The sequence below is a fragment of the Apteryx mantelli genome, chromosome 15, assembly GCF_036417845.1.
Source record: "Apteryx mantelli isolate bAptMan1 chromosome 15, bAptMan1.hap1, whole genome shotgun sequence".
Lineage (NCBI taxonomy): Eukaryota > Metazoa > Chordata > Aves > Apterygiformes > Apterygidae > Apteryx > Apteryx mantelli.
In genome coordinates, this window is record NC_089992.1 from 22,084,237 (window position 1) to 22,108,411 (window position 24,175).

The 24,175-nt window shown below is 40.6% G+C and overlaps 1 protein-coding gene across 1 annotated transcript in view; it reads left to right on the forward strand.

Moving 5' to 3' along the window:
* The window catches only part of TMEM266 (transmembrane protein 266), a 62,213-nt gene that overhangs the window by 12,108 nt on the left and 25,930 nt on the right, over positions 1-24,175 (forward strand). Inside the window, exons 5-8 of the mRNA XM_013957007.2 lie at positions 5,036-5,190; positions 10,850-10,923; positions 20,594-20,650; positions 22,440-22,578. Of these exons, the coding sequence (XP_013812461.2) occupies positions 5,036-5,190; positions 10,850-10,923; positions 20,594-20,650; positions 22,440-22,578 (425 nt within the window). The remainder of the gene's footprint in view (positions 1-5,035; positions 5,191-10,849; positions 10,924-20,593; positions 20,651-22,439; positions 22,579-24,175) is intronic.

The window sequence follows — 24,175 nt, forward strand, 5'->3', positions numbered from 1 at the left end:
GATATGCACCTATGAAGAAAGCACATCCCATAAAGAAACATTCATGTAATAAACTGATTCCAAAATATTATGTACAGCTCTGCCTATATTCACCTGCAGAAGGCACTACCAGGACAATTAGAGAAACCGAGTGACTGTTTTACAAAAAGACTGGGTTTCTTAAAGTAAGTGAGGGGAATGTCATTGTGCTGTATAAATGCATCAGGGACATAAACACCAGCAAGGGAGAGGAGCTAATCAAGCTGAAGAACAGTACACGAACAGATAGGTGTGAACGGGCTGTGTGTACATTTAGGCTGAAACCGGAACAATCTTTCCTGCCATTAGAACAACAGAGTTCTGCAGCAGTCCTCCAAGAAAAGTAACGGGGGTTAGAAACTGTAAAGCTTGGAGGGGAAAAAGGGTGAGGGTGCTGTCAATAGTCAAACTTCTGTCGTTAGCATCATTGCAACTGAGCCTCTAGGAGAAGTCCAGGAAAGGGGTGTAAAGCTGTACCTCTTCCTCTGAGTGTCTCCAGGCCTCCAGCTGCTACTTGTAGCCTCCTGTGAGGCTCTCCTGGCTGTTTTGCCGCAGCCAGATTTTATATTTTATTTAGCCTTTCTGTATTTCAGTCACTTCCTGGCTGTGGCCTTTCTACTCCTTCAGATAGTGATTTGGATCTCATCCATCCTTCTGTTTTCTAATTGTAGTCATCTTGTGAGATGCAAACACTTGCTGCTTAGCCAAAAAAAAGGCAGGGTAAAGTATAAGACAGATTTGGGGATATTTGTTTGCAAGACCAGAAAATAGAAATAGTGACAGCTGTTAACAGCTTGAACAAATTGTTTGTAGTGGTTCCTTACCAAAGAAATATGTTAAACCGTTCCCAGTTTTGCCTTATGTTCTTTTCCAAGCTGTTTATTAATAAAGCTAGCAGTCATGATGGCAGATTGGCTTTCCAGAAAGCCATGTGTGAAAGTATCTTTAAAAAGAATTATTCCTGGTAAAATTCCACTGAATATATTTTAGTATCTCATAATAAAACTTTGCAGTCCTATATCATCATCAAGCAAAAAATCCCAATTCCAGTGCATTTACCTCACCCAGGCATTGTAAGAAGGGTAAATAATATTCCTATAGTATAGATGGAGTAACTGAGGTACCTAAAGAATCTGTCCCAAGTTGTACAGGAAAGTTGTCCCAAGTTGTATTTGACTTGTATCCTATATAATGGATGACACATGTCAAAACACCAGAAGAAGCTTTATTTGTTCTCTGAATAAAATGGAACACTTTTTTATTTTAGAGTAGGGAAAAAAGCATATTTTACTTGCGTCTGGTTAGTATGTAATCTCTAGATGTATTTATGAGCTGTAAAAGTTAACTTTTCTTTTTCTGAAAGATTCGTATGACTGAGTTTGTAGTCTGAGCTTTAAACTTTGTGTTTGCAGTATTGCAGAGGAAGTGGCTAGGATTTGGAAAAGTAAATTTAAACCTACGCTAATTCCGGTAGGGATTTGCTTTTCTCAAATACCGGATTTCTCACCTATTAAATGGATGAGCCCTAATACATCAGGAAAAGGAGATACTCTACTAAGATAGGTAATAGTCTTAAAGGAGATGAGATTCATATATTAGAAGCCAGTGTGGTTTGCATGTCAATGTTATGTCAATTTTAACTAAAATATATTTCTAGTTAAATTACAATTCCTTTTATTATTTAAGTCCACCCTTCGCAAGAGGCAAGAGGCAAAAAAAGCAAGGCAAGAACAGGACTTTGCTATATATGTACTACTCATAATGCTGTAGAAGTAGCAGGGAATGAACCAGCCAAATAGCACCCAGGAAAGCAACCATTCAGTGCCCCATTTTTAGGGCACAGTGTGCTGATCCTTAGTGTCAGTGGATTCTGAAGACTTGGAAGAGGTCTTGGACGATGTCTGCAAAGAGGTCTGCCTGGCAGCGATGTGAAGATGCTAATTACTGCCCCTTCACAGGACAAGTGTTAAACAAGTGCACCTTGGTGTAATAAATTAAGATACAAAACTGGAGGTGTTTCTCCAGTGCTTAATTTTTAAACACTTTTGCAGTTTGGAAATCAATTTATATATTTTATTAGTGATATGTAAGTGTAAACATGCAGATGCTCCGAGGTTCACTGCTTTTCCAATTATAAGCTGTTACTTTAATTCAGAAGCTTTTTGGAATCAGTGAAATATTGCCACTGCAAAGACTGAAGCATAACTCCACATTCCTTAGCAGTTCTAGAGGTAACGATTAGATTTAATAAAGATTATCCTGGCTGTATGTAATGTCTACTGAGTATCGCAGTTGGTTTATTCTTACTGGTATGTGTTTAGTATATTTTAAAATCTCGGCTATATAGAGCTTTTAAAGGAATGTACGTAGGCCCTCTACTGATCGTTCTGAGAATAGCAAAGAGGAAAAACTACCCTGCAATACTTAAAATGCTGGCAAAACAGGCCTTTTGGGAAAGGGTAGATAAACGTAAGAAGAGAATAGAACCCAACACTTTTCTAAATAAACAGGGCCGTTCCTTAGTGTCATTTTTAGAAAAATCTCCCCCCCCACACACACACACACAAAAGACCAAAATAACAGCTGTAGTGAAGACAGGTTATCCTGTTCTGAGACAGAGTAAAATAAAATCCACTAAAACAGAAAACTTGCAAAAAGGCCTAGCCTAATGCCTTTTTTGCTGATGTTTTAAAAATAGCTATTTAAAATACAGTAAATCCTGTATTTTTGAATTCATTAGAGTTGTTTTCTCTTGTAAACTTTTTCAGGCAGTTTTTGAGAAAACAGCAGCCTTGAGTGCTTTTGTATTTTAGGCTAGAACCTTAATACAGTTGAGCTAAGGACAATTCCAGATAGTAACAATTGCCAAATTTTCTTTGAAGTTCAAAGTGTCAATTGAGAAGGTCTTTCAGGATCAGGTAATCAGGCAGCTCTGAGCACAAGTGTTTAACAGATGCTCTCAATTCTGAGAAGCTGCTTGACCCTACCGAGTCTCTGAACACTGCTTAGCATCAATTTCCCCCTCATTTTTGAGTGTGGGTATTTCAGGGGATGTTTTGTGATGTTTTTCCAAGTGCTTGATTTTAACATGAGCTGACTTTAGAGCTGTTTATTTGGAATTGATCAGTATCGTCTCATCTTCTTGTATACCATTGATTTCTGTGCATTGACATTTTAGTTCAGACAGTGTGGTTACAGCGACATGCAGAGGTGTAGCTCATCTTCTTAAACCTAAGTTAATAAATCATGTCAGCTCTTTACAGTGCTTTGAGAATACAAAGTGTCAGGTAAGCATCAACATTTTCAGAGATGGGTCAATATAGGAACATTATAAAACATGATGGGAGATGATACAGTAAATACTGTATCATAAAGTGAAACTATAGGAGGATTTTAGGAGAAAAACAAAATATAGACTAAGTATCAGGATGGGCTTTATGCTTCTGAGCTCCATGCTGCTATTACTGCTAACAAATATTTTCAAAAGACAAACTTGAAATTTTGGAAAACCCATTTGAAAACCTGTATCTGCAGTAGCACAGCATTTCCTGATTCACCAGCTGCCTTCTGGTGCTGGTAGCTGTACTTAGCAGGAATTGTTGCAGCTTCTGTCCCTGGAACATGCAGGTTTTCTTTTGAAACCCAAGTACAGGCTTTCCTTGAAGCTGCTGATTACTGAACTCTTGACAGCCTGCATGGTGGTATACTGCCAGTTACCAAGGGGAGTATGAACCAAGGGTGAGACAGAAATTTCTGCAGCAGTTCAAAGCTGTTGATAGGAAGTTGGGAGTTACAGTGAATGAGCTGCACTGTTGATTGGAAAGAGGTTGTTAGCTGATACTAAAATTGATTATAGCAATTTTTGCTGCAGATCCAAGCTGTTTCTTGAATTTCATCACTCATGAGAACACCCACTGGAAAATATGAAGTTGCTGTGGACCAGAGTTTCAGCAGTTGTTATAACATGTTGTTGAAATAATAGCTATGGCTCTTTTAATTCTTCTCACAGTTCATTTGAATCTTTGAACTCACAGATCGTATCTATACTACTAAAACAGCCAAAGGCTCCGTACAGCGCAGCTCACTTCACCATGCCTAAACCTTCCTTTTCCTCCAAAATGCAGTGACCCCATCCAAACTGTTGGGAGCAGTCCCTCACATGTATTGTCTCACAAACCATGCTACCCCCAACCCTGGGAAAGTACCTGCCTGAGTCAAAACCAGACTGGTGGGAGTTAGACAAAATGGATGAGATGGCCAGTTTCTGGAGACTTCGCCAGGCCGTGTGTTTTCGCTAGTACAGGCACAGCCGTGGAGCCACTGACCTTGTTCTCCAATATCTTCCAAACTCCTATGGGTCTTTTCCATGATGTCATAGACTAAAAGCTGCTGATAGAATTCGGCAGCTCTTGTCCAATCTGTCTCATACTAGAAAAGGGTAAAGGTGGAAGACCATAAAACTCCATACCAGAAGGACTCTTCAAAATCATCATTATGTTCTAACCTAATAGCAGAGTCCCTCTATGCCTGGGTATCCACAGATAAATGGTTGCAGCATATATGTCAGAATAAATATATGTGAAAGATTGTGAGGCAAGGAGAAAGTAGGAAAGGAGGTATGCATGAGAGATTAGGGCTGCGTTACTCCATGCTTTGGAAGACACTCGGGCACTGGTAACCTCTGGAGAGTTTGAGAACCTCATTAGAGGAGAGAAACTTGAGCAAGATCCCCAGGGTGGAATTTCGCCCCTGTTCCAGTCGCAATTAAGCATGCTTATTAAATCAGTCAGCATAGCTGACAGATGTAACTAGGATTTAATGCTATAGTGATTTGGAGAAGTGTCCAACCTTAGTAAAGAAACCAATAAAAGTGGGTTTTGCAAAGTCTTTGTACATTATTGATGATTATATCCATAACAGCAGAGCTTGTCATTTTGAGTCCACTGCTCTTTAGCGCTTTTCCTTTTTCACTTCTTCTTCTTCTTCTTCTTTTTCCCTCTTAATTTTATTTCCTTAGATCTAACTGGCTAAAACCGTGCTGTGGGAGACGAGCAGCTGTGTGGCAGGTATTTTTGCTCAGTGCAAGTCTCAACAGTTTCCTGGTAGCCTGTGTAGTATTGGTGGTGATTCTTCTGACTCTGGAACTCCTAATAGATATAAAGCTTCTCCAGTGTGAGTAGGAGGATTTTTTTTTTTTTTTAATTTTTGATGAAATATAGGTTTAACTTGCTGGGAGGTTTTTGAAGAGGGGAGGTTGCTGGGGATTTTTTTCCTATCATTTAAATGATTACTAAGCTAGGAAAGAACTGTGTTTTTGTGGAACCCTGGTATAGTGAAGTCAGTCCCTGCCCATTTTTTGCTGACCATATTCAGTATAGGACATTTTCAGAAGTTGTAAGCAGAGCGTACATGTAGGTTTCTGCCATTAGTACCTGAAAAAGTCTGTCCTTTAGGACAGCTACTCTCTGTATACACAGGGAAAAAGATCCTTTGTGCACAGTTAATTTCCCTGACACTTGTCACATGCATGCGGATAGATGCAAGTGAAGAACTTGCTAGTGCACTTGGTGCTATCTCTATTGTTAATTTACTTCAACTGAGATTGGTAAGAATTGAAATTATGTTTTTCTATCTTGTAATGCACTGAAACGATACAGATTTTCATTCTACTTTGCTAATGTACTGTGCGTCAAGTAATGGCTGAAATAGAGTTTTGCTCTATCTGAATTCACTCTACACAGGTTCCACAATGCAATTTTCAATGCTGTTGTTTTGCTTCCTAATACACCTTTTTTTTTCCTACTGCTCTTTTCCTCCATTCCGTTTTTTGCTTTATACGATGCCAATCTTACATGAACACAAATACCAACTACTTTTTTTCCTCTGATAAATGAAGAGCAACGTTTAGCACCTCCCTACAATCTCAAATGTTTTGAAAGGGCAATAATGGTGTTCAGACAACCCCATAAATGCAAGAATATGTAGCCTGAACGAGTCACGGCCTGCTATCTCCTGTGGCAACTTTCAAACTGAGCAAGTGAATCTTTTATTCTGTTGAAGTCCTATCTCTTGATTTGGCTACTGATATTAGTGGAGTTAGATTTCACTGTAAAGATTTAAGTATTATAATGTAATAAGATTACTTTAAAGGTATAGTGTTGGTAATTACAACCATTTTATAAATCCTATAAGACAAAATCACTGATTAAGCTGCTTCCCCACACCATTGCTGATGCTTGCCCCAGTCCTCTTACACTTTTGTCTGACGTGCTGCTCTGAGCAGTGTGTCTACTCCATTACTCTTGTAATCGTGTATTGTACTCTTGTACTTATTTTCTGCAGTCTCTGGTAATTTACCATTCTGGACTAAGAAACTCAGAATTTGGACAAAAATGCAGTTTTCAAAAGTCAGGAATACTAGTTGTGGGTCTAAGTCCTTAAAAATTGGGTGAGGAATAATCTTTCAAGTATATTTACTGAGGAGCTACATCTTTCTGTTTATGCATAAAGTTGTCACTTCTTGCAGAGCCAAAGAGTTTAAAGGCTATTTCTTAGACTTTTAATGCAGTTTTGGAGACGCTCCTCTGGAATCACATGCCTGCTTACCATTTATTTTCTGAAGAGTCTTCTGAAGAAGCCTGTATGTTAGGGACCATTTCTCCTCTGTGTATCTGGTGTATGTGGTATTCGTAAAAACTTCCCACCTTCCACCAGGTGCATGAGCTAGAGGTGTTCGGTCAGGCCAGGAGATTTCACTGATCAGAGGCTGCCCCTGCCCTGTATGGATCTTCTCAGCACCTGAGAGGGAAGGACCCGTTCAGTTCTGTGTTGCTACTTTGTGTTGTAACTGATGCATGAACCCTCCACACTTCTCATTCTTATCCCCTGTTGTTAAATTCCTTGTGTTTTGTTTTAAATCAGGTATAGACTATCTTGGTGGGGCTGGCATAAGTAGTTCAGTTGTGTCATATGAGGAATGTACATCACTTACCTTAAGCTTTTAAAAAGCCATTAGGGTGTAATTATGTTTTTCAAAAATGTAATTATAGTTTATAATGATTCCTTATTCTATATGAAATCAAGCAATGCATTAGGATATGTTACGGCACACCACTGCCAATTTTGTTCATAATAACAACTGCTAATCCGCATTATAGGCTGTAATTACTTAGGAAGTCTCCGGGTTTTTTTTTTTTTAATTAGGGTTTTTAATGGGTTTTGAGTTCTGTGTGCAAAACTGTTTCATGAAAAGCCAGTCTTCTATGGCTGTGACATTTTGAGAACATCATTTTCCTCTCATACTTTTAGCAAAATCCTTGGTTGCACTGTGCATTTCTCCCATGTTCAGAATGGTCAGTGTCGGTGATGGAGACCACGTTTGCAAGCGTGTAGGTTGTACAGATAAGAAGGACAGAGACCTTTTAGGATATTTTAGCCTGAAACATATTTATGCTAGGATTCGAAACTCCAGAAAGCAGACCTGTAATAGGAAGACTAATAACAGTAGTACTTATTCAGAGCTTTTTTGTCCTATCTTCAAAGCTCTTTGCATTCATTAGCCAAATGATCGCTCATTACCCTGTGATGCAAGGATTATCTGTGTTTTGCAAATGGAGAAATAGATGTATATTAAATCACATGCCCCTCATTTCAAAAAAGGGAGTTATGGTCATAACCTGGATTAGAAGTTGGAGGGTTTCTGTACTCAGAAATGTAGCCCATGCTTTCCCTTCTCTATCTTCAGTGATTGTGGGAGCAAGCGAGTCAGGAAATCATCTCAGTGTAGCCCTCCCTCTGAAGTTGACTGCAAGCAGGTGTATGTGTAAAAGGCATCAGGTCTTCCTAGAAACAGTGGACATGAACAGCGCACCCCTGAGCACCTGCTTGCTGGATTGGGGCCCTGTGTGAGTACATGCATAGATGTGCAAAGAATATGCAAATGGAGGTGAAGGGATGCCTCAAAGCAGGACAGGTTCAGGGCTTGCCCAAATCGTGCAGTGTGTATCTGCTGCCGGCCCCTTGCAGAGGCAGCAGAGCTTGTATCTGCCAGCAAATCAGCGTCAAGACCATCCATCAAACACAAGAGCTGGTGGTACAATCTCCCGTAGTGGCCACTCAAAGTTTATCAAGATGTGTTTTTCCTCCCTCCTTTCTCTGTATACGTCTTGAGGAGGGGTGAAGGGGAGGGAAAGGTGGAGGAAGTAGGTTGAGGTTGGCTGTACCCTGCATTTTATCCTGAACCATTTTCCTTGTGACTAACAAGCATCCTGGGCGTGCATGCACTTTGTTCTCATAGCACCAGGCAAGCAAAAGGTAAAATAAAACAGAACTTTTAGGCTTTTAGCTGCAATTTTGGGGGAAAGAAGTTAAAACAAGTACAGAATGCTGTTCTGGCTAAAAGTGGCAGCTGCATAACTCTCTAGGTGCTTTGCCTCAACCCGAATCCCAGTGATGTATCTCAGCCACCACAGAGCAGAGCTGAGCACCTCTTGGAAAAGAGGAGCCTTCTCTTTTTCTAGCCTTTCAACTACATTTTTGAAGAGAAGTCTGTTGGAAGAGACAAATGTCCAGCACCAGTGATTAAGCTCTTGTTCAAAAGCTTCTTGCTTGGAAGACTGTTTCAAATTTTTACAGTTTTACCAGCAATTTAATTGCACACTATCCAGCAGTGCATCCAGCAGTCTTTGCTACAGTTAGTGCAGCATCAGAAATTAATTTTCTTCTCAAATTCGTGGTTGCTATATCTTTCTCATCCACTAAGGGGCAGCTGGAGTCTTGAATGTTAATCGACAGCTCTTTGAAAGATAACTTACAAATGGCTTCCGTTTCTTCTTCTCTCTGCCACCCTATTAAGGCAGTGTATTGTGAAAGTTAAATATATCATGTTTTGCCTGTTACTTCACCTGTAATTAATTTCTCTGCTGCAACACAGCAAACCCCCTCGTGTCAAGTCCTAACTGAGCCCCAGTTGCCAACAGTTCCAGCAGCTTCCAACCCCTACTGATGGGTTTTGTTGTATCCCGATTTCTTCCTCCGTTCCTTCCGTCCCCTTTCCATTTTAATCAGTTTTAATTTTAAAATAAGGTGCTTGATTCAGTGTGTGCCATGTTTATTCCTGGGGCTTAAAGTTCATTCTGACAGTCTTGAGGCACACAGAGGCATTGCTTGCCTTCAACTTTGCAGTTAAGCAGTAATACTTTGAAAGGGCAGGACTGCACAAGCTATTTTAGTCTGGCTGCTGTAGGGATGGTAGGCTCACAAATACCCTGAAGTAAAGAGAGAATTTTTTCTCTTCATTTCCATATTCTGAACTTGAGAGCATGTGACTTTCTGAGTAAGAGTTGCTGGTAGTTCAGATACTGCATACCCTTTCAGTTTTCTGCTTCATTTTGTCAGCAACGAAGGGAGCGCTGATCACAGAATTTCATTTGAACTTGCTTAGGGAATCCTGCAGATCACCATACATTCATCTTCAGCCCTTAAAGACAATCCAGATCATAGAGCTTCTCATGTAGTCTTGCAATATACTCATTCAACCGAGTTTAGTTCGTTTTGCTTATAAGCAACATCAGTCGAATCAAATGAAAGCCTAGTTTGATACTGGTGAGTATCCATGCAAGGCTTTAGTACAGTCTAAAATTATACTTTTAATGAATTCAGATTAATTTTCCTGATTGTTCCTGTAAGTCCGTTTCTAAGAGGACCTTTGTTCAAGGTCCCTTATTCCACTTTGAAAGTGGAATAACTACCTCTCAGTGGGCATGAAGAGTACCCATACAGGAAGTTAGTGTGTAATAGCCAGAAGTTTATAAATTAATATCTTAATTTACTCTGTACAGACTTCTTTCTGTAGAGGAGTTTGAAATGAAGTGATGTAAGTAATTTTAATGGTCACTGTCTTTGTGAAAAACACTGCTTACAGAGGCATTTATTTGATTTAACCGATTGCTTTAAACTGACACTTTTATTTGCTGTAACTTTCTTGAGTGTTCTTACAGAAACTTGCTTAAAGACAAAGTTGTCCATTTGACAGCCATATATTTCCTGAAATACACTATACAACATAGGCACATTTTTGTAAATATGTTTCTCCCACAAATTAGAAACTCAGATGATATTTGACAGACTCCATCAGATTCATGTTTTGAGATTTGATCTTATTAACAACGAAATTGGTTCTTTCTGTTGCTGATCTTACTCTAGTTTTCCTAGAGTCAAACTTGACTCTGAGAGAAATGGGATCTTGAGGCAGTCGTGGCAGTTCATGCCACATGTGGACAGCTGTACAAAAGTCTACCTAGGTCATTTATGTAGATGCCTAGAAATGGATTTTAAAGCCCAATTTGAGCACTGGTTTTTAAACATCTGATCCAGCCAATTACTGACCTTCTAAGGTGAATTGTCAAAGACTAAATAGAATATCTGCAGGAATAATGGAGCCTTCTGTTTGCTTATAGAACTCAAACTCTGAATTTTAGGTATAGCGGATTGAGTAACGCATCCCATACTGAAGTAGTGCAGGCTGTGAGAGCATGGAGCAGTGACAGAGCATCAAAGACCTGAAACGTGTGTGTCATTGCTCACCAGCAGTCCCATCTGTAAAAGCTGCCCTGCACCACTGCTGTGAACGTGCTGGCCTGTGTTAGCATGGGCAGCTGACAGGGCTGGAGCTCCATGTCCCATTACATCCCATCCCCTTTCTGGTACTTCCATCATAAAATTTCAGAAAGAAAGCTTCTCCCACATGTAAGTTGTAGCAGTACTAATGATATTAAACATAAGTTGCTTTCAACTACTATAATGATACTTCATTGTATTGTGTTAATTGCAGTTTCAAGTGCTTCACAGTTTGCAGGAATAATTCACTGGATCAGCCTAGTCATCCTGTCTGTTTTCTTTTCAGAGGTATGTATAATCAAAGATCTCACCACACACAGAAATGCAAAGTATTTCTTGTGCTGCCACTGAAATTGGTGACTGTTTAACATTGATTTGGTTGTGAATAAATGCAGCACAGTGCACACTGTGTTTTAAAAGAAAAAAAAATGAACAGTTGCCATTCTTAATCAGCAAACTAGAAGATTCTGTTTATATTAGTGCTCTTTGTCAGTTGCCTAGAATTGGCATGGAAATGTGGAAGATACTGTCGTACAAATTACAATAAAAACGCTGCAAAAAAGATAATCATCTCTGAGTCACTGCAGACTAGGACAGGGCTAGTTTCATCCCCTTGTTCTCACAAAAATCTTGTTACTATATCACTGGGAATAAGAGATTCTTTCGGGAATAAATCCCTAGATTTATTTTACAGAAAGATCTGTTTTAAGAATGGGATTATCTCTTCTCACAATTTATATAGGTTGTTTAGATAGTCTAGATTGTTGCATCTCACCTGTGTTACTAGTATATAGAAAGATAGAAGCCTATTAGGAGAATGAAACAAATGGTGAATTTCTTTGCAAATACTTGTATGATTGTATGCATTGGAAAAGTCTGTAGTCATGATATAACAGATGACCAAACTGGGATAATTTGTTTTAGTTTTTCAACTTTATTCCAAAAAGAAGTCATCTATATTGAGACATTTAGACTACATCTGAAATGTCCCAAAATATCTGTTTAGGTTATTTTTCCAGGTCATAATGTATTACTCATTACAAAAAAAGTGTTATATATTTATGTTTCTTAAATTATACTACCTTGTATGTTGGAAGACATCTTGGACTTATATATTTAAAAAATATTTTCTAGTTCCATGGGAGAAAATATTATCCAAAAAGAAGCTAGTCTTCACTCTGGTAAATTTAGGTGAAGATTAAAAAAATAAAAAATAAAAAACTGGGAGCTGTGATATCTGCAAATGATCGGATAAATTACTTGCGTTGAATTCATGCTCATCATATTATACCACTGTTTATTTCCATGGTTCTAGTAATGAAATACAGTTCTTTACATATATTATATCCCTTTGTATTTCTGCTTGAGACAGGGGTATTATAGCTAGTGTTGCCTGACTGCCAGTGGGCACTTTCTGAAAGGATTCCTCGATAACAGGCAGGGGTCTCGCAAGTGCTTTATGTCCTGGCCTTGTGGGTGTTGCAGTTATGCATATAGATATGATCTATTCTTACTTTTCCCCTCCTTTGGCAGGGAACATGGATTGTGGGGTACATGGAAACTGCCAGGACAAAAATCTCTAAACAAATTAGAAGTTTTGCAGCATCTTTGCTTTGTTCATTGCACATCATGATTCCTGAAGGTTCATGTTTGTTGGTTGGAGACAATTCCCAGTAAAGAAATCCCTTTCCCTCACTCCCCAAATCTTTCATTTCTCCAGTGGAGATCAGCACCCTGGAGCTCCCTGAGCTTCTCCTTAGGATCAGCCTGCAACTGCCTGAAACTTTGCCGCCAGCAGCAGGGCTGCGCATGTGCGCTCGCCTGGGCTTCCTGGCTGGCTGGAGCGTCTCTCACAGCGGCTTCTCCTGTGGTCCTCAGTTGCCTTCTGCTGGGTGTTGTCTCAGTCCTGTTCATTCGCTTGTACCACCAGCCACTCTCCCCAAAGTCTGAGGCAAGGTCTTGCTCCTGTATCCCTTCCATAATTCGGTTCATATGCTGGCAGGTTTTGGTGGCTTGTGTGTGGCAGCGCAGGCACGTCCTCAGGGCCAGCGTGGATATCGTACTCACCCGCCTTGAGGGAGAAATTGGTTCAGCTCTGCCGAGACAGGTGCCCGCGTGAGGGGATGGACTGGCTCAGAAATACTTTGTAGGAAAACAGTGACAGAAACCCTGCACATAGCAAAGCTGATTGCCTGCTCACCACCCTCGTTTTGTATGTGTGTTGTGTTTTCTCCTTCTCTCTGCATTAGGTATTTGGAATTATTTTTCTCTGTCTGCCTCCTATCCTCATTTTCATAAGCCTCTTACTACTCACTTTATTATCTGTTTCCGTCTTTCAAAATATCCTTTCAGCTATTTGATTTTGGTTTGAATTTATGACGACGAAAAATGAGGCCGTGAGGCAGCCCTGTAAGGCACACAAAGGAGAGTGGATTTTTGGCAGCTCAGAGTCCTTGACTGAGTTAAAGCAACAGAGATGGCTCCACAAAGCATCTGAATGTGCTTCACAGACCGCAGATCAGGAACAAAATGAAGGCATACCTTCGCCACTGATAGGGGTTTGCTGGGTATGGCCTCATGCCAGGTTGGCTTGATGGGCAACAGCACATCTATTTGTGTTGAAATGTGTCTCATCAAAAGAAAAACACAAGGTTTATTTTTTTTTCCCATCCAAATGGAAAGCTTTGACTTTCCAAGAGGTTATGAAATACTGCAAAAATTGCAGATTGGAGAAATCAAGATTTTTTTCTCCCATCTTCATTTTATTTATTCTTTTGGTGCCTTTGGAGGATTTTTGCTGCCTGATTCCCAGTACTATGAGTCAGCTGCCTTTGGAATTGTGTGTTGGGAAGACAGTGTGTTACAGGGAGATTTTGCAGTCCATTACTGTTCGTGCTAGGATGACTTTCCAGAGATGAGCAGGATTAATTAGTTTGCTTGGATATAACAGGCAACTGCCAAGGGATGATTAGTCCTTCAGTCAGTGCCTTTTTCCCCAAAGCAGGAATTCAGGGTTTCTAGTGTTCAGAAAGGGCAGTTTCCATAGCAAATACCATATCCCAAGGTGGGATGTTTATTGTTTTCTCTCCAGTTTGGTTTCCATTAGTTACAAATGTGGATACATAATTCGTCAGACTCAGAGAACAAATAATACAAAGTTGTAACAGACTCTTGTAAAAAAACAGGAAACTTCCAGCACAAAATCTGAATGTTCTGGAAAAATATGACTGATTAAAAGCTGGTGCTGTAAAGTCACTGCAAGTACCGACAGTGCTATCCCGTTAGAGTTAAACAGGCACTGGCTTTCTGCTTGGTTGGAGGGAAGGGGACAAAGACGCCAGCAACCAGCAACTGCCAGCAGAATGGCTGCCAACAAAATTAAGTAGCTACTCTCACAGCATTTTCCTGCTCTCGCTACCCTTATGTTAGAGCCACAAGCCTTAAAGGAATTTATTGCACTCTGTTAATTTTATATTCTCCTTCTGTCACTGTCTGTGACTTTCCGACATTAAAATATCCTTATTCAAGTGAAGTGCACATCAACTCTTTTTGCTTTTTTCCAAATATTTGAACAGGATTTGCTAGTGGTGATGATTGTGTATGTTTGTCTCTGTTTACATACATCACTATGATTTGTCTGTGCACCAAATGTTACCCAGATGTTAAGACAGAAGAGAAGAGAAAGACACTTGTGGGGGAAAACCCCAGTACCAACAGCAAGGCAAGGCCGGGGTTACACCCTATCAAGAGGGCAAATTCAGCCTTGGTAATAGTTGGCTGAGAAAAGGAAGATGGGGAATGTCACAGTGTTTTGGTAAGTGGATTGGAGCCTGCTTGTATTTTAATAACCTTATCACATTGCCACAAAAAACTGATTCTGTAGCTGCTGTTCTGTTCCACTGAGATTGATGAGAGCATTTGTGTGCAAGAATTGGGTTCTTTAATATTAGTTGTTTGCGTTGCTCTGTGTGTGCTTCACTCAGCCAAGCACTCAGGCATTCTGCTAACTTTCAGCACGTGAGTATTTCCCTGCAAATAACCAAGACTGCCGGTGTGCTTCAAGTTAGGTACTCACCAAATTGCGACCTTTCTCCTGTAGCTGTGCCCAAGAAACAGGTTCTTGCACTGAATAGAGTTCAGTGAGTCTGGGGTCCTAGCTGATAAAGGATTTGTTTCATTAAGTATGTCTCAAAAGTTCATATTAGATTTTCACTTTAAGGAGGATAAAATATTCCAAGACTTTATTCTTCCTATATATTAAAATAAAGTGTTCACAGTAATCTCTGACACTTTACTTCCTGTTAATAGCAGCCCTTGGAAGGAATAAAGCCTCCTAAGGAAGACTCTACCAGTAGGGTTCTATAAAAATTTAAAACGGAAAAACATCCCAAACAACAGGACTAAAAGAAAATAATGTCCTTCCCATACAGATTTTTCATAACAACTCCTGAAGAATTTTATATTAGAGAAATCAGCTCTTTTACCTTTGTTACATTTTTAGTGATGCCTTGAACAGCTAAGCAGCTAAGCAGAAAGATAATAATCTTCTGTTAATTCTATCATTTTTCCATAAGCTGGAGTTTCTTTTCTGGATGTTTGCTTTCATTCCAGGTGCATGCTGCTTTTCTCACAGAGCATAAATGCACCGCTTTGCTGCCCATGCGTGTTCTGATTTTTTAAGGGGTTGATGAGAGGGGATCTAGAAACAAAGATTTGGATTTTATAAGCTAATATATTAGAAAATTAAATTTAAGCTTCCTTCTTTGTTTCACTGGGTCTCTTAGCAGCTTTCATTGCTACTTGGTAGCAAGCGTTCAGCACCTCTACATACTGCACTAGAAGGATAAGAATTAGTGCTAGTATAATCATGCCCAGAGGGAACTTCTGATGCAAAGTTGCTTAAGACCAGTTTTCTGTTCAGTCTGCATTTACCTCATGGTAGTGTGCTATGTCTCCAGTAAACCATTCCTATCCCCCAAAAGCCCTTTCAAATCGATGCAGAGTTCTCAGTTTAAAATTCGCTATTGTTCTCTATATTCTAAGAGCAAATATTATGGGACTATACATTAAGGGCGGTGTTTGTGCAAAGGTGCATTTATATACTCTGTGATATCATAATAGAGTATTAGTGGTAGTTAGTGTAAAAGAATGGACTGCGTTATGTCTGTTAGTGTCCCCAAGCTTTTACAGTTAATTATTTCTACGTGCCCACGTGTGGCACTAGAGCCGCAGCAGCTGCAGAGCGCAGTGCGCGGGCAGCGTTTGAGCTGGCTGATGTGCGAGGTGAGGTCAGTAGCTTCCTTCTCCTTTCAGAGCCTTGCTTGAAGGGAACCGTGTGAGGAGGATGCCTGTGCGCTGGAAGCAGAAGGACGGCTCTTTTAAAGATGCTCACATGTGCCTCTGTGCCCTGGCGGCATGGGGGTGGTGTGCCCTAGAGCAACTAATGCAGTGTCTCAGGCAGGCACCCCAGAAGATGGCAAAAGAAGGTTCTTTAAAGTAGTGAATGAGCTAAGGCCTCCGCAGAGTGACCCAAACCAGAGAGGTTATATATCACAGATGGGGTACAAGGTACTCTTTCCGGGAAAGATTTTGATAAATATTTGGTCTTATGAGATATATCCCTAAGGCAGAAGCTTAATCTACAGAGTTTTGGTACAAGCCAGAGGTAAATGCCCTCTGTAAGAGATTAGTTTTGTGGCAGTGGAAAGAGGGAAGCACTCTGCTAAAGACCCCTTTCCACTCCACGCCATCCACCATCTCTCTCTTGTACAACTGCTACCCCATCTCGAAATGCAGCATTGCTCTCCTTTGCTGTTGGCTGAACGTGGTGGGCCAGCTTCACCCCCTGTGCTGCCTCCTTTTGATTTCTTTACACTAAGGATGAATCTGGCACAGTGAGTCATGGAGTAGTAAATTGTGTATTAACTGTGCAAGCAATAAAGTATTGAAAATTACCAAATGTACAGTGCAGTCAGCTGACAAATGTAGCTAACTCACGCAGATTGTGGGAATTCACACGGCTTGCTCAGCAAAGGACTTGGCTAGGTTTCCCTGCAAAATTAGAGAGAAAACCTGCAGCATCACACAGCTCTTCCCAAACTTCACTGCAGAGCCGACACTGTGCAAACAACTATGCATCACCAAGGCACACTGTCAACTTCAAAATTACATTTCTGCCTGAAAACAGTTTAAAAGTTTCTTTATATCTGGTATTATTAAGTTATCAGAAACATTCAGTCCTTTAGCTTTTCTTAGTGCACAGAGCAGGCATTTATGTAATTACTTAGCTTTTCTCAGGCTGAGAAAACAAAACATATATTTCTGATATAACTAAAAAATTGTATATGTTCAGGACTTCCTAATTAAAAGATTTCTAGTCAAGAAATGTTAAATCATTCTTTCTCAATTAGAAAAAAGCAAGCTGGCAGTGGCCTTTTACAGAAAGGTACTCACATTTATACTTAATGTTCGCATTCCAACCTGTGTGTCCAAAAATGCAGAATGCCTGCAGTGTAATGCAAAACTTTGTGTGTGCATTTGCTACAGTGCTGAAAATGTCTGCACATCGGTAAGAAAACAGCAGTGCTTCTTCCTTTTTTTTTTTTTTTCTTTTTTCTTTTCCTATTTCTTGTAGATACTGGTGTCAGTACGACAAATGGTACTGAGTCATGACTAGCATTTATGTTTGGACTGTGATGAATGTTACAGTTGCAATTCTCTTAGTTCGTTTGTGTTTTTCAGTTTGGTCCATGTACAGTGCCTAGGAAGTCTCCTGGATTATTAATTTCTGCCTCTGTTTTTTCAGATTCTTCTACAGATTCTTATTTTTAATGTGCTGTACAAAGAAAGTACACGACCAAATGCAATATGTATTTGTTTGAAATATATTTTTGATTGTTTGGGAAAAATATTTAAAATGTTATTTGTAAGTGACACCAATGCTTTCATTTCAGTCAAAATATTTATTGTGTTGACTCTTTAGGATCCTAAACTGTGCAGGGAAATTTGCCCAGTGAAGTCCAGATTTCTGTGTTTCAGACTCCTCTGGGCAGGAGTTGTAACCAGAGCGGTGGGGCGCACTGTGCTCACGTGCTCCCTCCACAAACCGAGGGAGGGCAGAGGAAGCTAAAGCTAGTCTGGTGTTGCTACTAGTACAGACTGGCCAGCGGGTACCTGGATGTCTCCTGGGCAGGAGTATCTCTGGACACGTGCAGTGTGGACTCATCGCCATGCTGCTTTTGCTGGGCACCGAGGCGAAGCTTCCTGGCACGGCTTTTGTAGCTTCGGTGGTGACGTGCTTTGCTTTGCTCACAGTGACAAGCTGGTGGGTGACGGCAGTGTGTAGCCTTAAGACATCCCCTACAGAACAAATGGTTTTTAAACTTAACTCTCAGTTGTGCCCAGAGTTTGTTCGGAAGATTGCGTCTCTCAGCGGAGTTGCTGGGATCATTCAGTCCTCGTGCTCCAGCTTCCTCTAGTCCGTTTGCTCCAGCTGTGAGCAAAGATGCTGATTATTTCTTTGTGACGTGGAAACCTGTCTTCTAGAGGTAGCGCTGAGAACCGTTACTGCATTAAACATCTGCCAAATAGAGACTTCCGGTCATTGCTGACTTGTGCTGATTCATATCAGCAGCCTGAAAATGAAAACATTTGTGCTAGCTTCCAACCCTTGGATCTGCTCAGACCCACTGATATGGCAGTAGTGCAGTCTGATGTAAACACTGCGGTGAGGAATTAAAAAGGTAGAAGGGAAAATAAAATACTTTTTTATGCACCCTAAACAGCTCCGTGTTCGGATTGTGAGCAAGTGTTTCTATTTTCTCTGCGCAGATATGCCTTATTATTTCAAAGACAAAATCTTTGTGCATGCCTGCCCAAGGCAAGAAGGTTTTTCACCATCAGTTTCTGTAAATGTGTAAAGTATTCAGCCATCCTTTCCTTGCTCATTGGCTTAGCATTTCACAAATGCGGTCTATGCATAGAAGAAAATGAGCCAGACTTCTCTGCTGGCAGCAGGGTTGCTGTTGGGACAGTTAGCATCCCAGGTGTTAAAGGAGGCTTTGCATTTCCTCATTCATGTCCCAGTGACTGCCTGTGAACTTGCTGTGGTGGACCCCAGGTTAACTTACAGAATTAAATTTGTGTGCTCCTGAGTAACCTGTGCAGAAGCATTTTGTGCATATTCTCAATGGGGAGCATGAGAGGTGCTTACAGAGGAGCTAAGGTACTTTTGTCCAAAAGTAGGAGTACTTCAGTTTTGCAGCAACGTGTGCACTTACACCATGCACTCACATCCCATCACGCCAGTGAATATGGGATCACAGAGGAGCTGCTGTTGTGCAGCTCTTCCTCCCTATCTAGACCCCCCTGTACACGGGTTAATAAGGAAATGCATAAGAATACTCTTATTCCTAGGCTGCATTTGTAAAATGCTTTGGAAGGAAAATGTTCTTTATACAGGAATACAAAGACCAGCAGCCTTAGCAGTTCCTGGTATTTACTTAGAGTCTCATATCATTCTTTGTAGAGGAAACAGAAGAGCATTCGCTCTTCTGGCTAGTGACTCCCTTTTTCAGCCAGACTTAGCTGATGCTTCACATATGCCTTTTTTGTGTGAGCATTGACTGGTTCATTTCCCTGCATGCTGATGGTAAGATGCTGGGCTCTGAACCCTGTATCTCCTGCAGCGATGTCTTCCTCTGCAAAATGGGATTAAGGGCTGCTCTCCAGGTTTGGAGTGCCAACACAGAGCTCAGCACAGTCATCCCAGGCCAAGCACGGCAACTGGGCTTGCGAGGTTCAAAGTCATTCATATGAACAGTACTGTTTGGAAAAATCCAATGCCATTCTGGCATTAATTTGGTGTTGGCTGAGATTTAATATATTTGTATTTGAAATGAAGAGGAGATGTGTATATTCATCACAGTCACTTTATACCTTTTTCTGCTCAGTTTGTGGCGTGGTCATCCCTCACGCATAGGTCCGCTGAGCTCTCTGTCAGTTCTGTCCTTTAATGGAGAAATTAGCATTTTGATCTTCTTTGCAAGGCACACAGCTGCACAGTTAGGATCTTCATGCATGTAACGTGTGTCAAAATCTGAGTTTGATGTTGCTGTGGGCAGAAAATATCCCTACCGATTATGCTTTTATGTGAATTCAATTTCAATCATTAATTTGCTGATTGACTTTTTAATTGCATCTTCTGAAAGTATTAAAGCCAGAGGTAAAAAAAAAAAAAAAAAAAAAAAAAAAGGGAAAGATGCCATTGGATTTTTTAATGGGAATTCACCATTGGTTCATTCTGTGTTCATTCTTTATTCCTCTTTCTGAGCTATTGATGCTACTCATAGCTGTTTTGCTTAATAGTGCAGGATTATGGAGATATTTTCTCCTTCCCCCTATGACTTTCTGGGATTTTATAATAAGGCAATGGCCCTGTACTCTGGAGAGGGAAAATAAAAGCCTCTGCTCTTCAGTTTGGTGAAATATCAGTAGCTTCACACATTACTGGGGGGAGTAGTGCCTCTTTTCTTAGAAATCAATAAGCACTGGCATATCCAAGATGGCAAGAAAAGAGAATCTCTCCCCATTCAAGCACCTCTGAGAGGGCCTGAGAGCAAATCTTACATAGACTTGGGAGTTGGGGGGGTTTCGGTAATCTGAATCTCACAAATCTAAAAGAGAAGCTGTAGGAGGATGGAAAGACTGATGAACGTGGGACCTTGGAACTCGCTTAGGGAAGTTTTGCCGAGTTCATATGGTGGCTGGAAAGCAGTGCCTCCTTTTATAATAGAGAAGCGTAGCTATTTCTAGATCCTCTGTATTATTTAGAAGAAATGCTTAATGCTTAAGACAAAAAAAAAATCTCCTAGTATCACTAAAATAGTATAAGGACTAAATGTTTATTTTAGATTACAGTAACTTTTGTTGTCTTTTTTTCTCTAATCTGTTTTACTAGACTGTTTTGAGGATTGTGGTCCTTGGCATATGGGATTATATTGAAAACAAAATAGAGGTAAGCACTCCTACTCTTTGTATTGTTTTCCAGGCAGGCACAGTAGGAATATTATGTACTGCTTCAGGTGGCTTTGTGATAGACCTGATGCAATACAGGTGTCTTTTAACTGATACTCAGAGATGAAAGCACATTCCTCTTGGCATATGCATGTATGCATAGCTGTATGAGGTAGTCCCTTTTCCTATAAGACTTCCAGAAGAGTGCAAGTTTCAGCCATATTTAGAAATATTGTATTTCTAGGGGAGAAAATTGTGGGGTTTTGCTCCATGTGGGTGTGAATTTTATTGTTAGACCTATGCTAGCCAAACTGTTGACAGTGCTACCCTGAGAGAATGAGCAATAGGAGCAAAAATTGTCATGCAACTTGTGTACCACCTGCCCATAATCAAGTTGAAATTAGAACTGGTTGCAAAATTTTATGCAGTTTTCTGATAGAAAATAGTAATTTGACAACCCCCCCAAATTTCTTGTGAAAATTTTTTAAAATTAAATCTGACTTTTGAAAAAAAATTGTAATTTTTACTTCAAATTAAAAATAAGGTAAAATGTGCATGTTGTTCCAGAGACAGACAGGGAAATGCACATATTAAAAGTAACACGTAATCCCAATCCAAGCAGAAATCTGGAGGTCAAGAAAATTAAAAGCTCATTTTTGGTATTGTCTGAAAAGCTAATGCTGCAGAGTATATGACAGGAGGAAATTTGTTTGTTCATTGAGCTTAAGTGAATTCAGATGGCTGCACATTTTTGTAATAAAGTTGAATACCTTTTGATTTGGTTTGCTAAAAACTGAGGTGAAACTCACATTATTCATACAGAGGCTGTATTTTTGAGCAAAATGCAGCAGTTTCAGAGAATTTAGTTTGATAATGTGGAATGGAGTATGGTGGCAGTTAAAAGCATTTCTTTTCAATACACTGAGTTTTTGTGCAAAATTCTGAATGTGTGGTGCTTACAAAATCTGTGCTGCCTCCCTGTGCAAACCATTAGTCAGTGGTCTTTGGCAGCTGGGAAGGCTCTCGGTAGGAACGAGAACGTGAGACTCTGCTCTACTCTGCTGGGCAAGTGTAGGACAGACACAACGCTTTTGCAGGTTTGCTGTGAAATGTGTTTATGCACACATTTCTACTCCTACACCTTGCACAATTGCCTTTTCTCATGCAATCCACAATGCAACTAATGTCATACAAATACTTCTGAATCCTTCTTTGTCAGAATCCTTGAAAATTTAGCTGCCCACCGAGGGTGAGAGCAGGGAGTCTTTCTTGACGCACAGTGGTTTGCACACCCTTTGCGTAGTCAGGATATGGCCAAGAGCCATCAAGTCTCTTTGCTCCATCTCTTTCTACTTGTCTTCTTGATCTCTTCATTTAGACAGTAAGATCTATGGGCAGGGACTGTATCCTCTTTTGGGGTGGCATTATGCCAACTAACAGGTAATAAATAGCAATGATAATAAAACTCTGGTCGTAATAGCATTTAGGCTATCACCTCTACTTGGAGATTTTGGCCAGTAGATCCAAATGCCTTTCTATCTCCCAGCACTCCCACCACACTTTCTCTCTCACCTCATAAAATCTGGGTGAGGCACGAAGGGGTTCTGTTGTGCTGCCTGAAAAGCATGCAGCCTTCCTGGGGCTTGGCCACTCTCCTACCCCTTTCAAATATATATTGTAATTGCATTTCTTTTGAAGGAAGTCAGAGCCTTCAAGACCGCAAGCAGGAATTGCAGGGCTTGTGATCAGGGCTTGTGAGGAGAGGTTTGAAAAAGCTGATTTCTCCCTAGGTATTTGATGGTGCTGTCATAATCTTGTCCTTGGCGCCAATGGTGGCCTCAACAGTGGCTAATGGCCCCAGCAGCCCATGGGATGCTATCAGCCTTATTATCACACTGCGAATATGGAGAGTGAAGAGGATCATTGATGGTGAGTGGTGATTCAGATTGGGACTGTTAGAATTACCTGGCAGGTTGGGAACAAGAAGGTTTAAAAATATGGAATAAGCTTGCTAATAAGATTGCTTGTCAACACTGTTTTTATTGTTCTGCTTCCTCTTACATTTTAAAGCTCTGAGCAGAAGAGAGTTATGACTCCTGTGGAGGAGAGTAGGTCTCGAGTTCATGATGGTATCTGTTGTTCCCCTGTGAACCTTTATAATTGATTGGTTTGTTTTTTTGTGAGGCACCTTCACATCCCCCATCCTGTCAACAGATGCATCTGACCGGCCCCTTTTCCCATCTCTTGCCACCAGACATCATTCCTGATTCTGCAAAATAATTGCTTCTAATCTGCTTTTCTGATATCTGCTGCAACTTCCCCGTATCCCCCCAGGTAGCTCTGTCTTAGTGCTTTCTTTTCCAAGTTTTTGCCTGTAATATAATTTTTATGTCAGATTCCTGAGTTCTGACAGTGGGGGTTCTCTGCTGAAGGTGCTTTCTGTGAACCTGGCGCGCTGCACAGCGTAACAAGGAAGTACTGTTTTGCACGGTACATCAGTACTGCTTTGCACAGGCCTCTGTGGGGAAGCTCCAGGGGAGGCGAAAGTGCCCCAGCAAGTCAAGGTTGCAGAGAACAGAACCAGTGACTGTGCCTAGAAGCAAGGACTTGAGGAAAACAAAACTTAGAGATGATGAAGGACAGCTCTCCAGGTGTAGGCTACTTTGTGATAATGTTTTCAGACATTTCAGATTACAAGGATAAGAGGTGGAAAAGGAATAAATGAAGGGTCACTTTGCTCTTGTGTGAAAGATCAGGGTCAGGTTGTTATTTCTGGGATAGATGCCCAGGACACTCAGCATTCAGAGTTGAGGAAAGGTTATAGCCCTCTGAGTGAAGTGTCCAAGCAAAGTTCAGGATCTTGTGCAGCTTCACAAAGCATCAAGAATTGCAGTGGCCATAAAACAACTTTGCTGAGAATCTGAGTTTGCCTTAATTAAGACTGGAGCAAAATTTCCAGAGGCATTCAGAAGACCCATTGAAAACTGGGCCATAGCAACTACCTCCTCTTGAAAAGCAATAGAAGTGAAATGCCCTTTTGTTTTTAAAATCTCCTTCTTAGTCTGCTATTTCCATCAAGGACATATTTCCTGCAACCATGCCTAGGAATTAAATGCTTAGAGCTCTGGAATAATTCTTTTCCCAAGAGAGCCATACTGTTGAAGTTTCGAGGGGATGGGCACGACTCCAAGCAGAAAATACTTCTACCCAGCAATTCAGGAAATCTGTGGTAAACACTGGGAAAACATCTGTATTAGTGCAGAAGCTAGGAAGAGCATGCAGGATGCATTTCAGCTCAGCCAGGCAAATGGAGATATGACTGAACAAGGTCTAGACCCTGCTGATGACCTGCATTGTACATGTTAGAAGCCCTTCCCCAAAGAAATACTCTCATTCTGTTTCTAGAAGAAATGCTCCAGTTCTCTATCTGTCTGTGAAAGGGGTGAAATTCTGTGGCCTTTGCAGTACAGGACTAGACTGTTATGAAGATCCCTTCTGGCCCAAAGGTCTGTAAAGGTATTCCCTC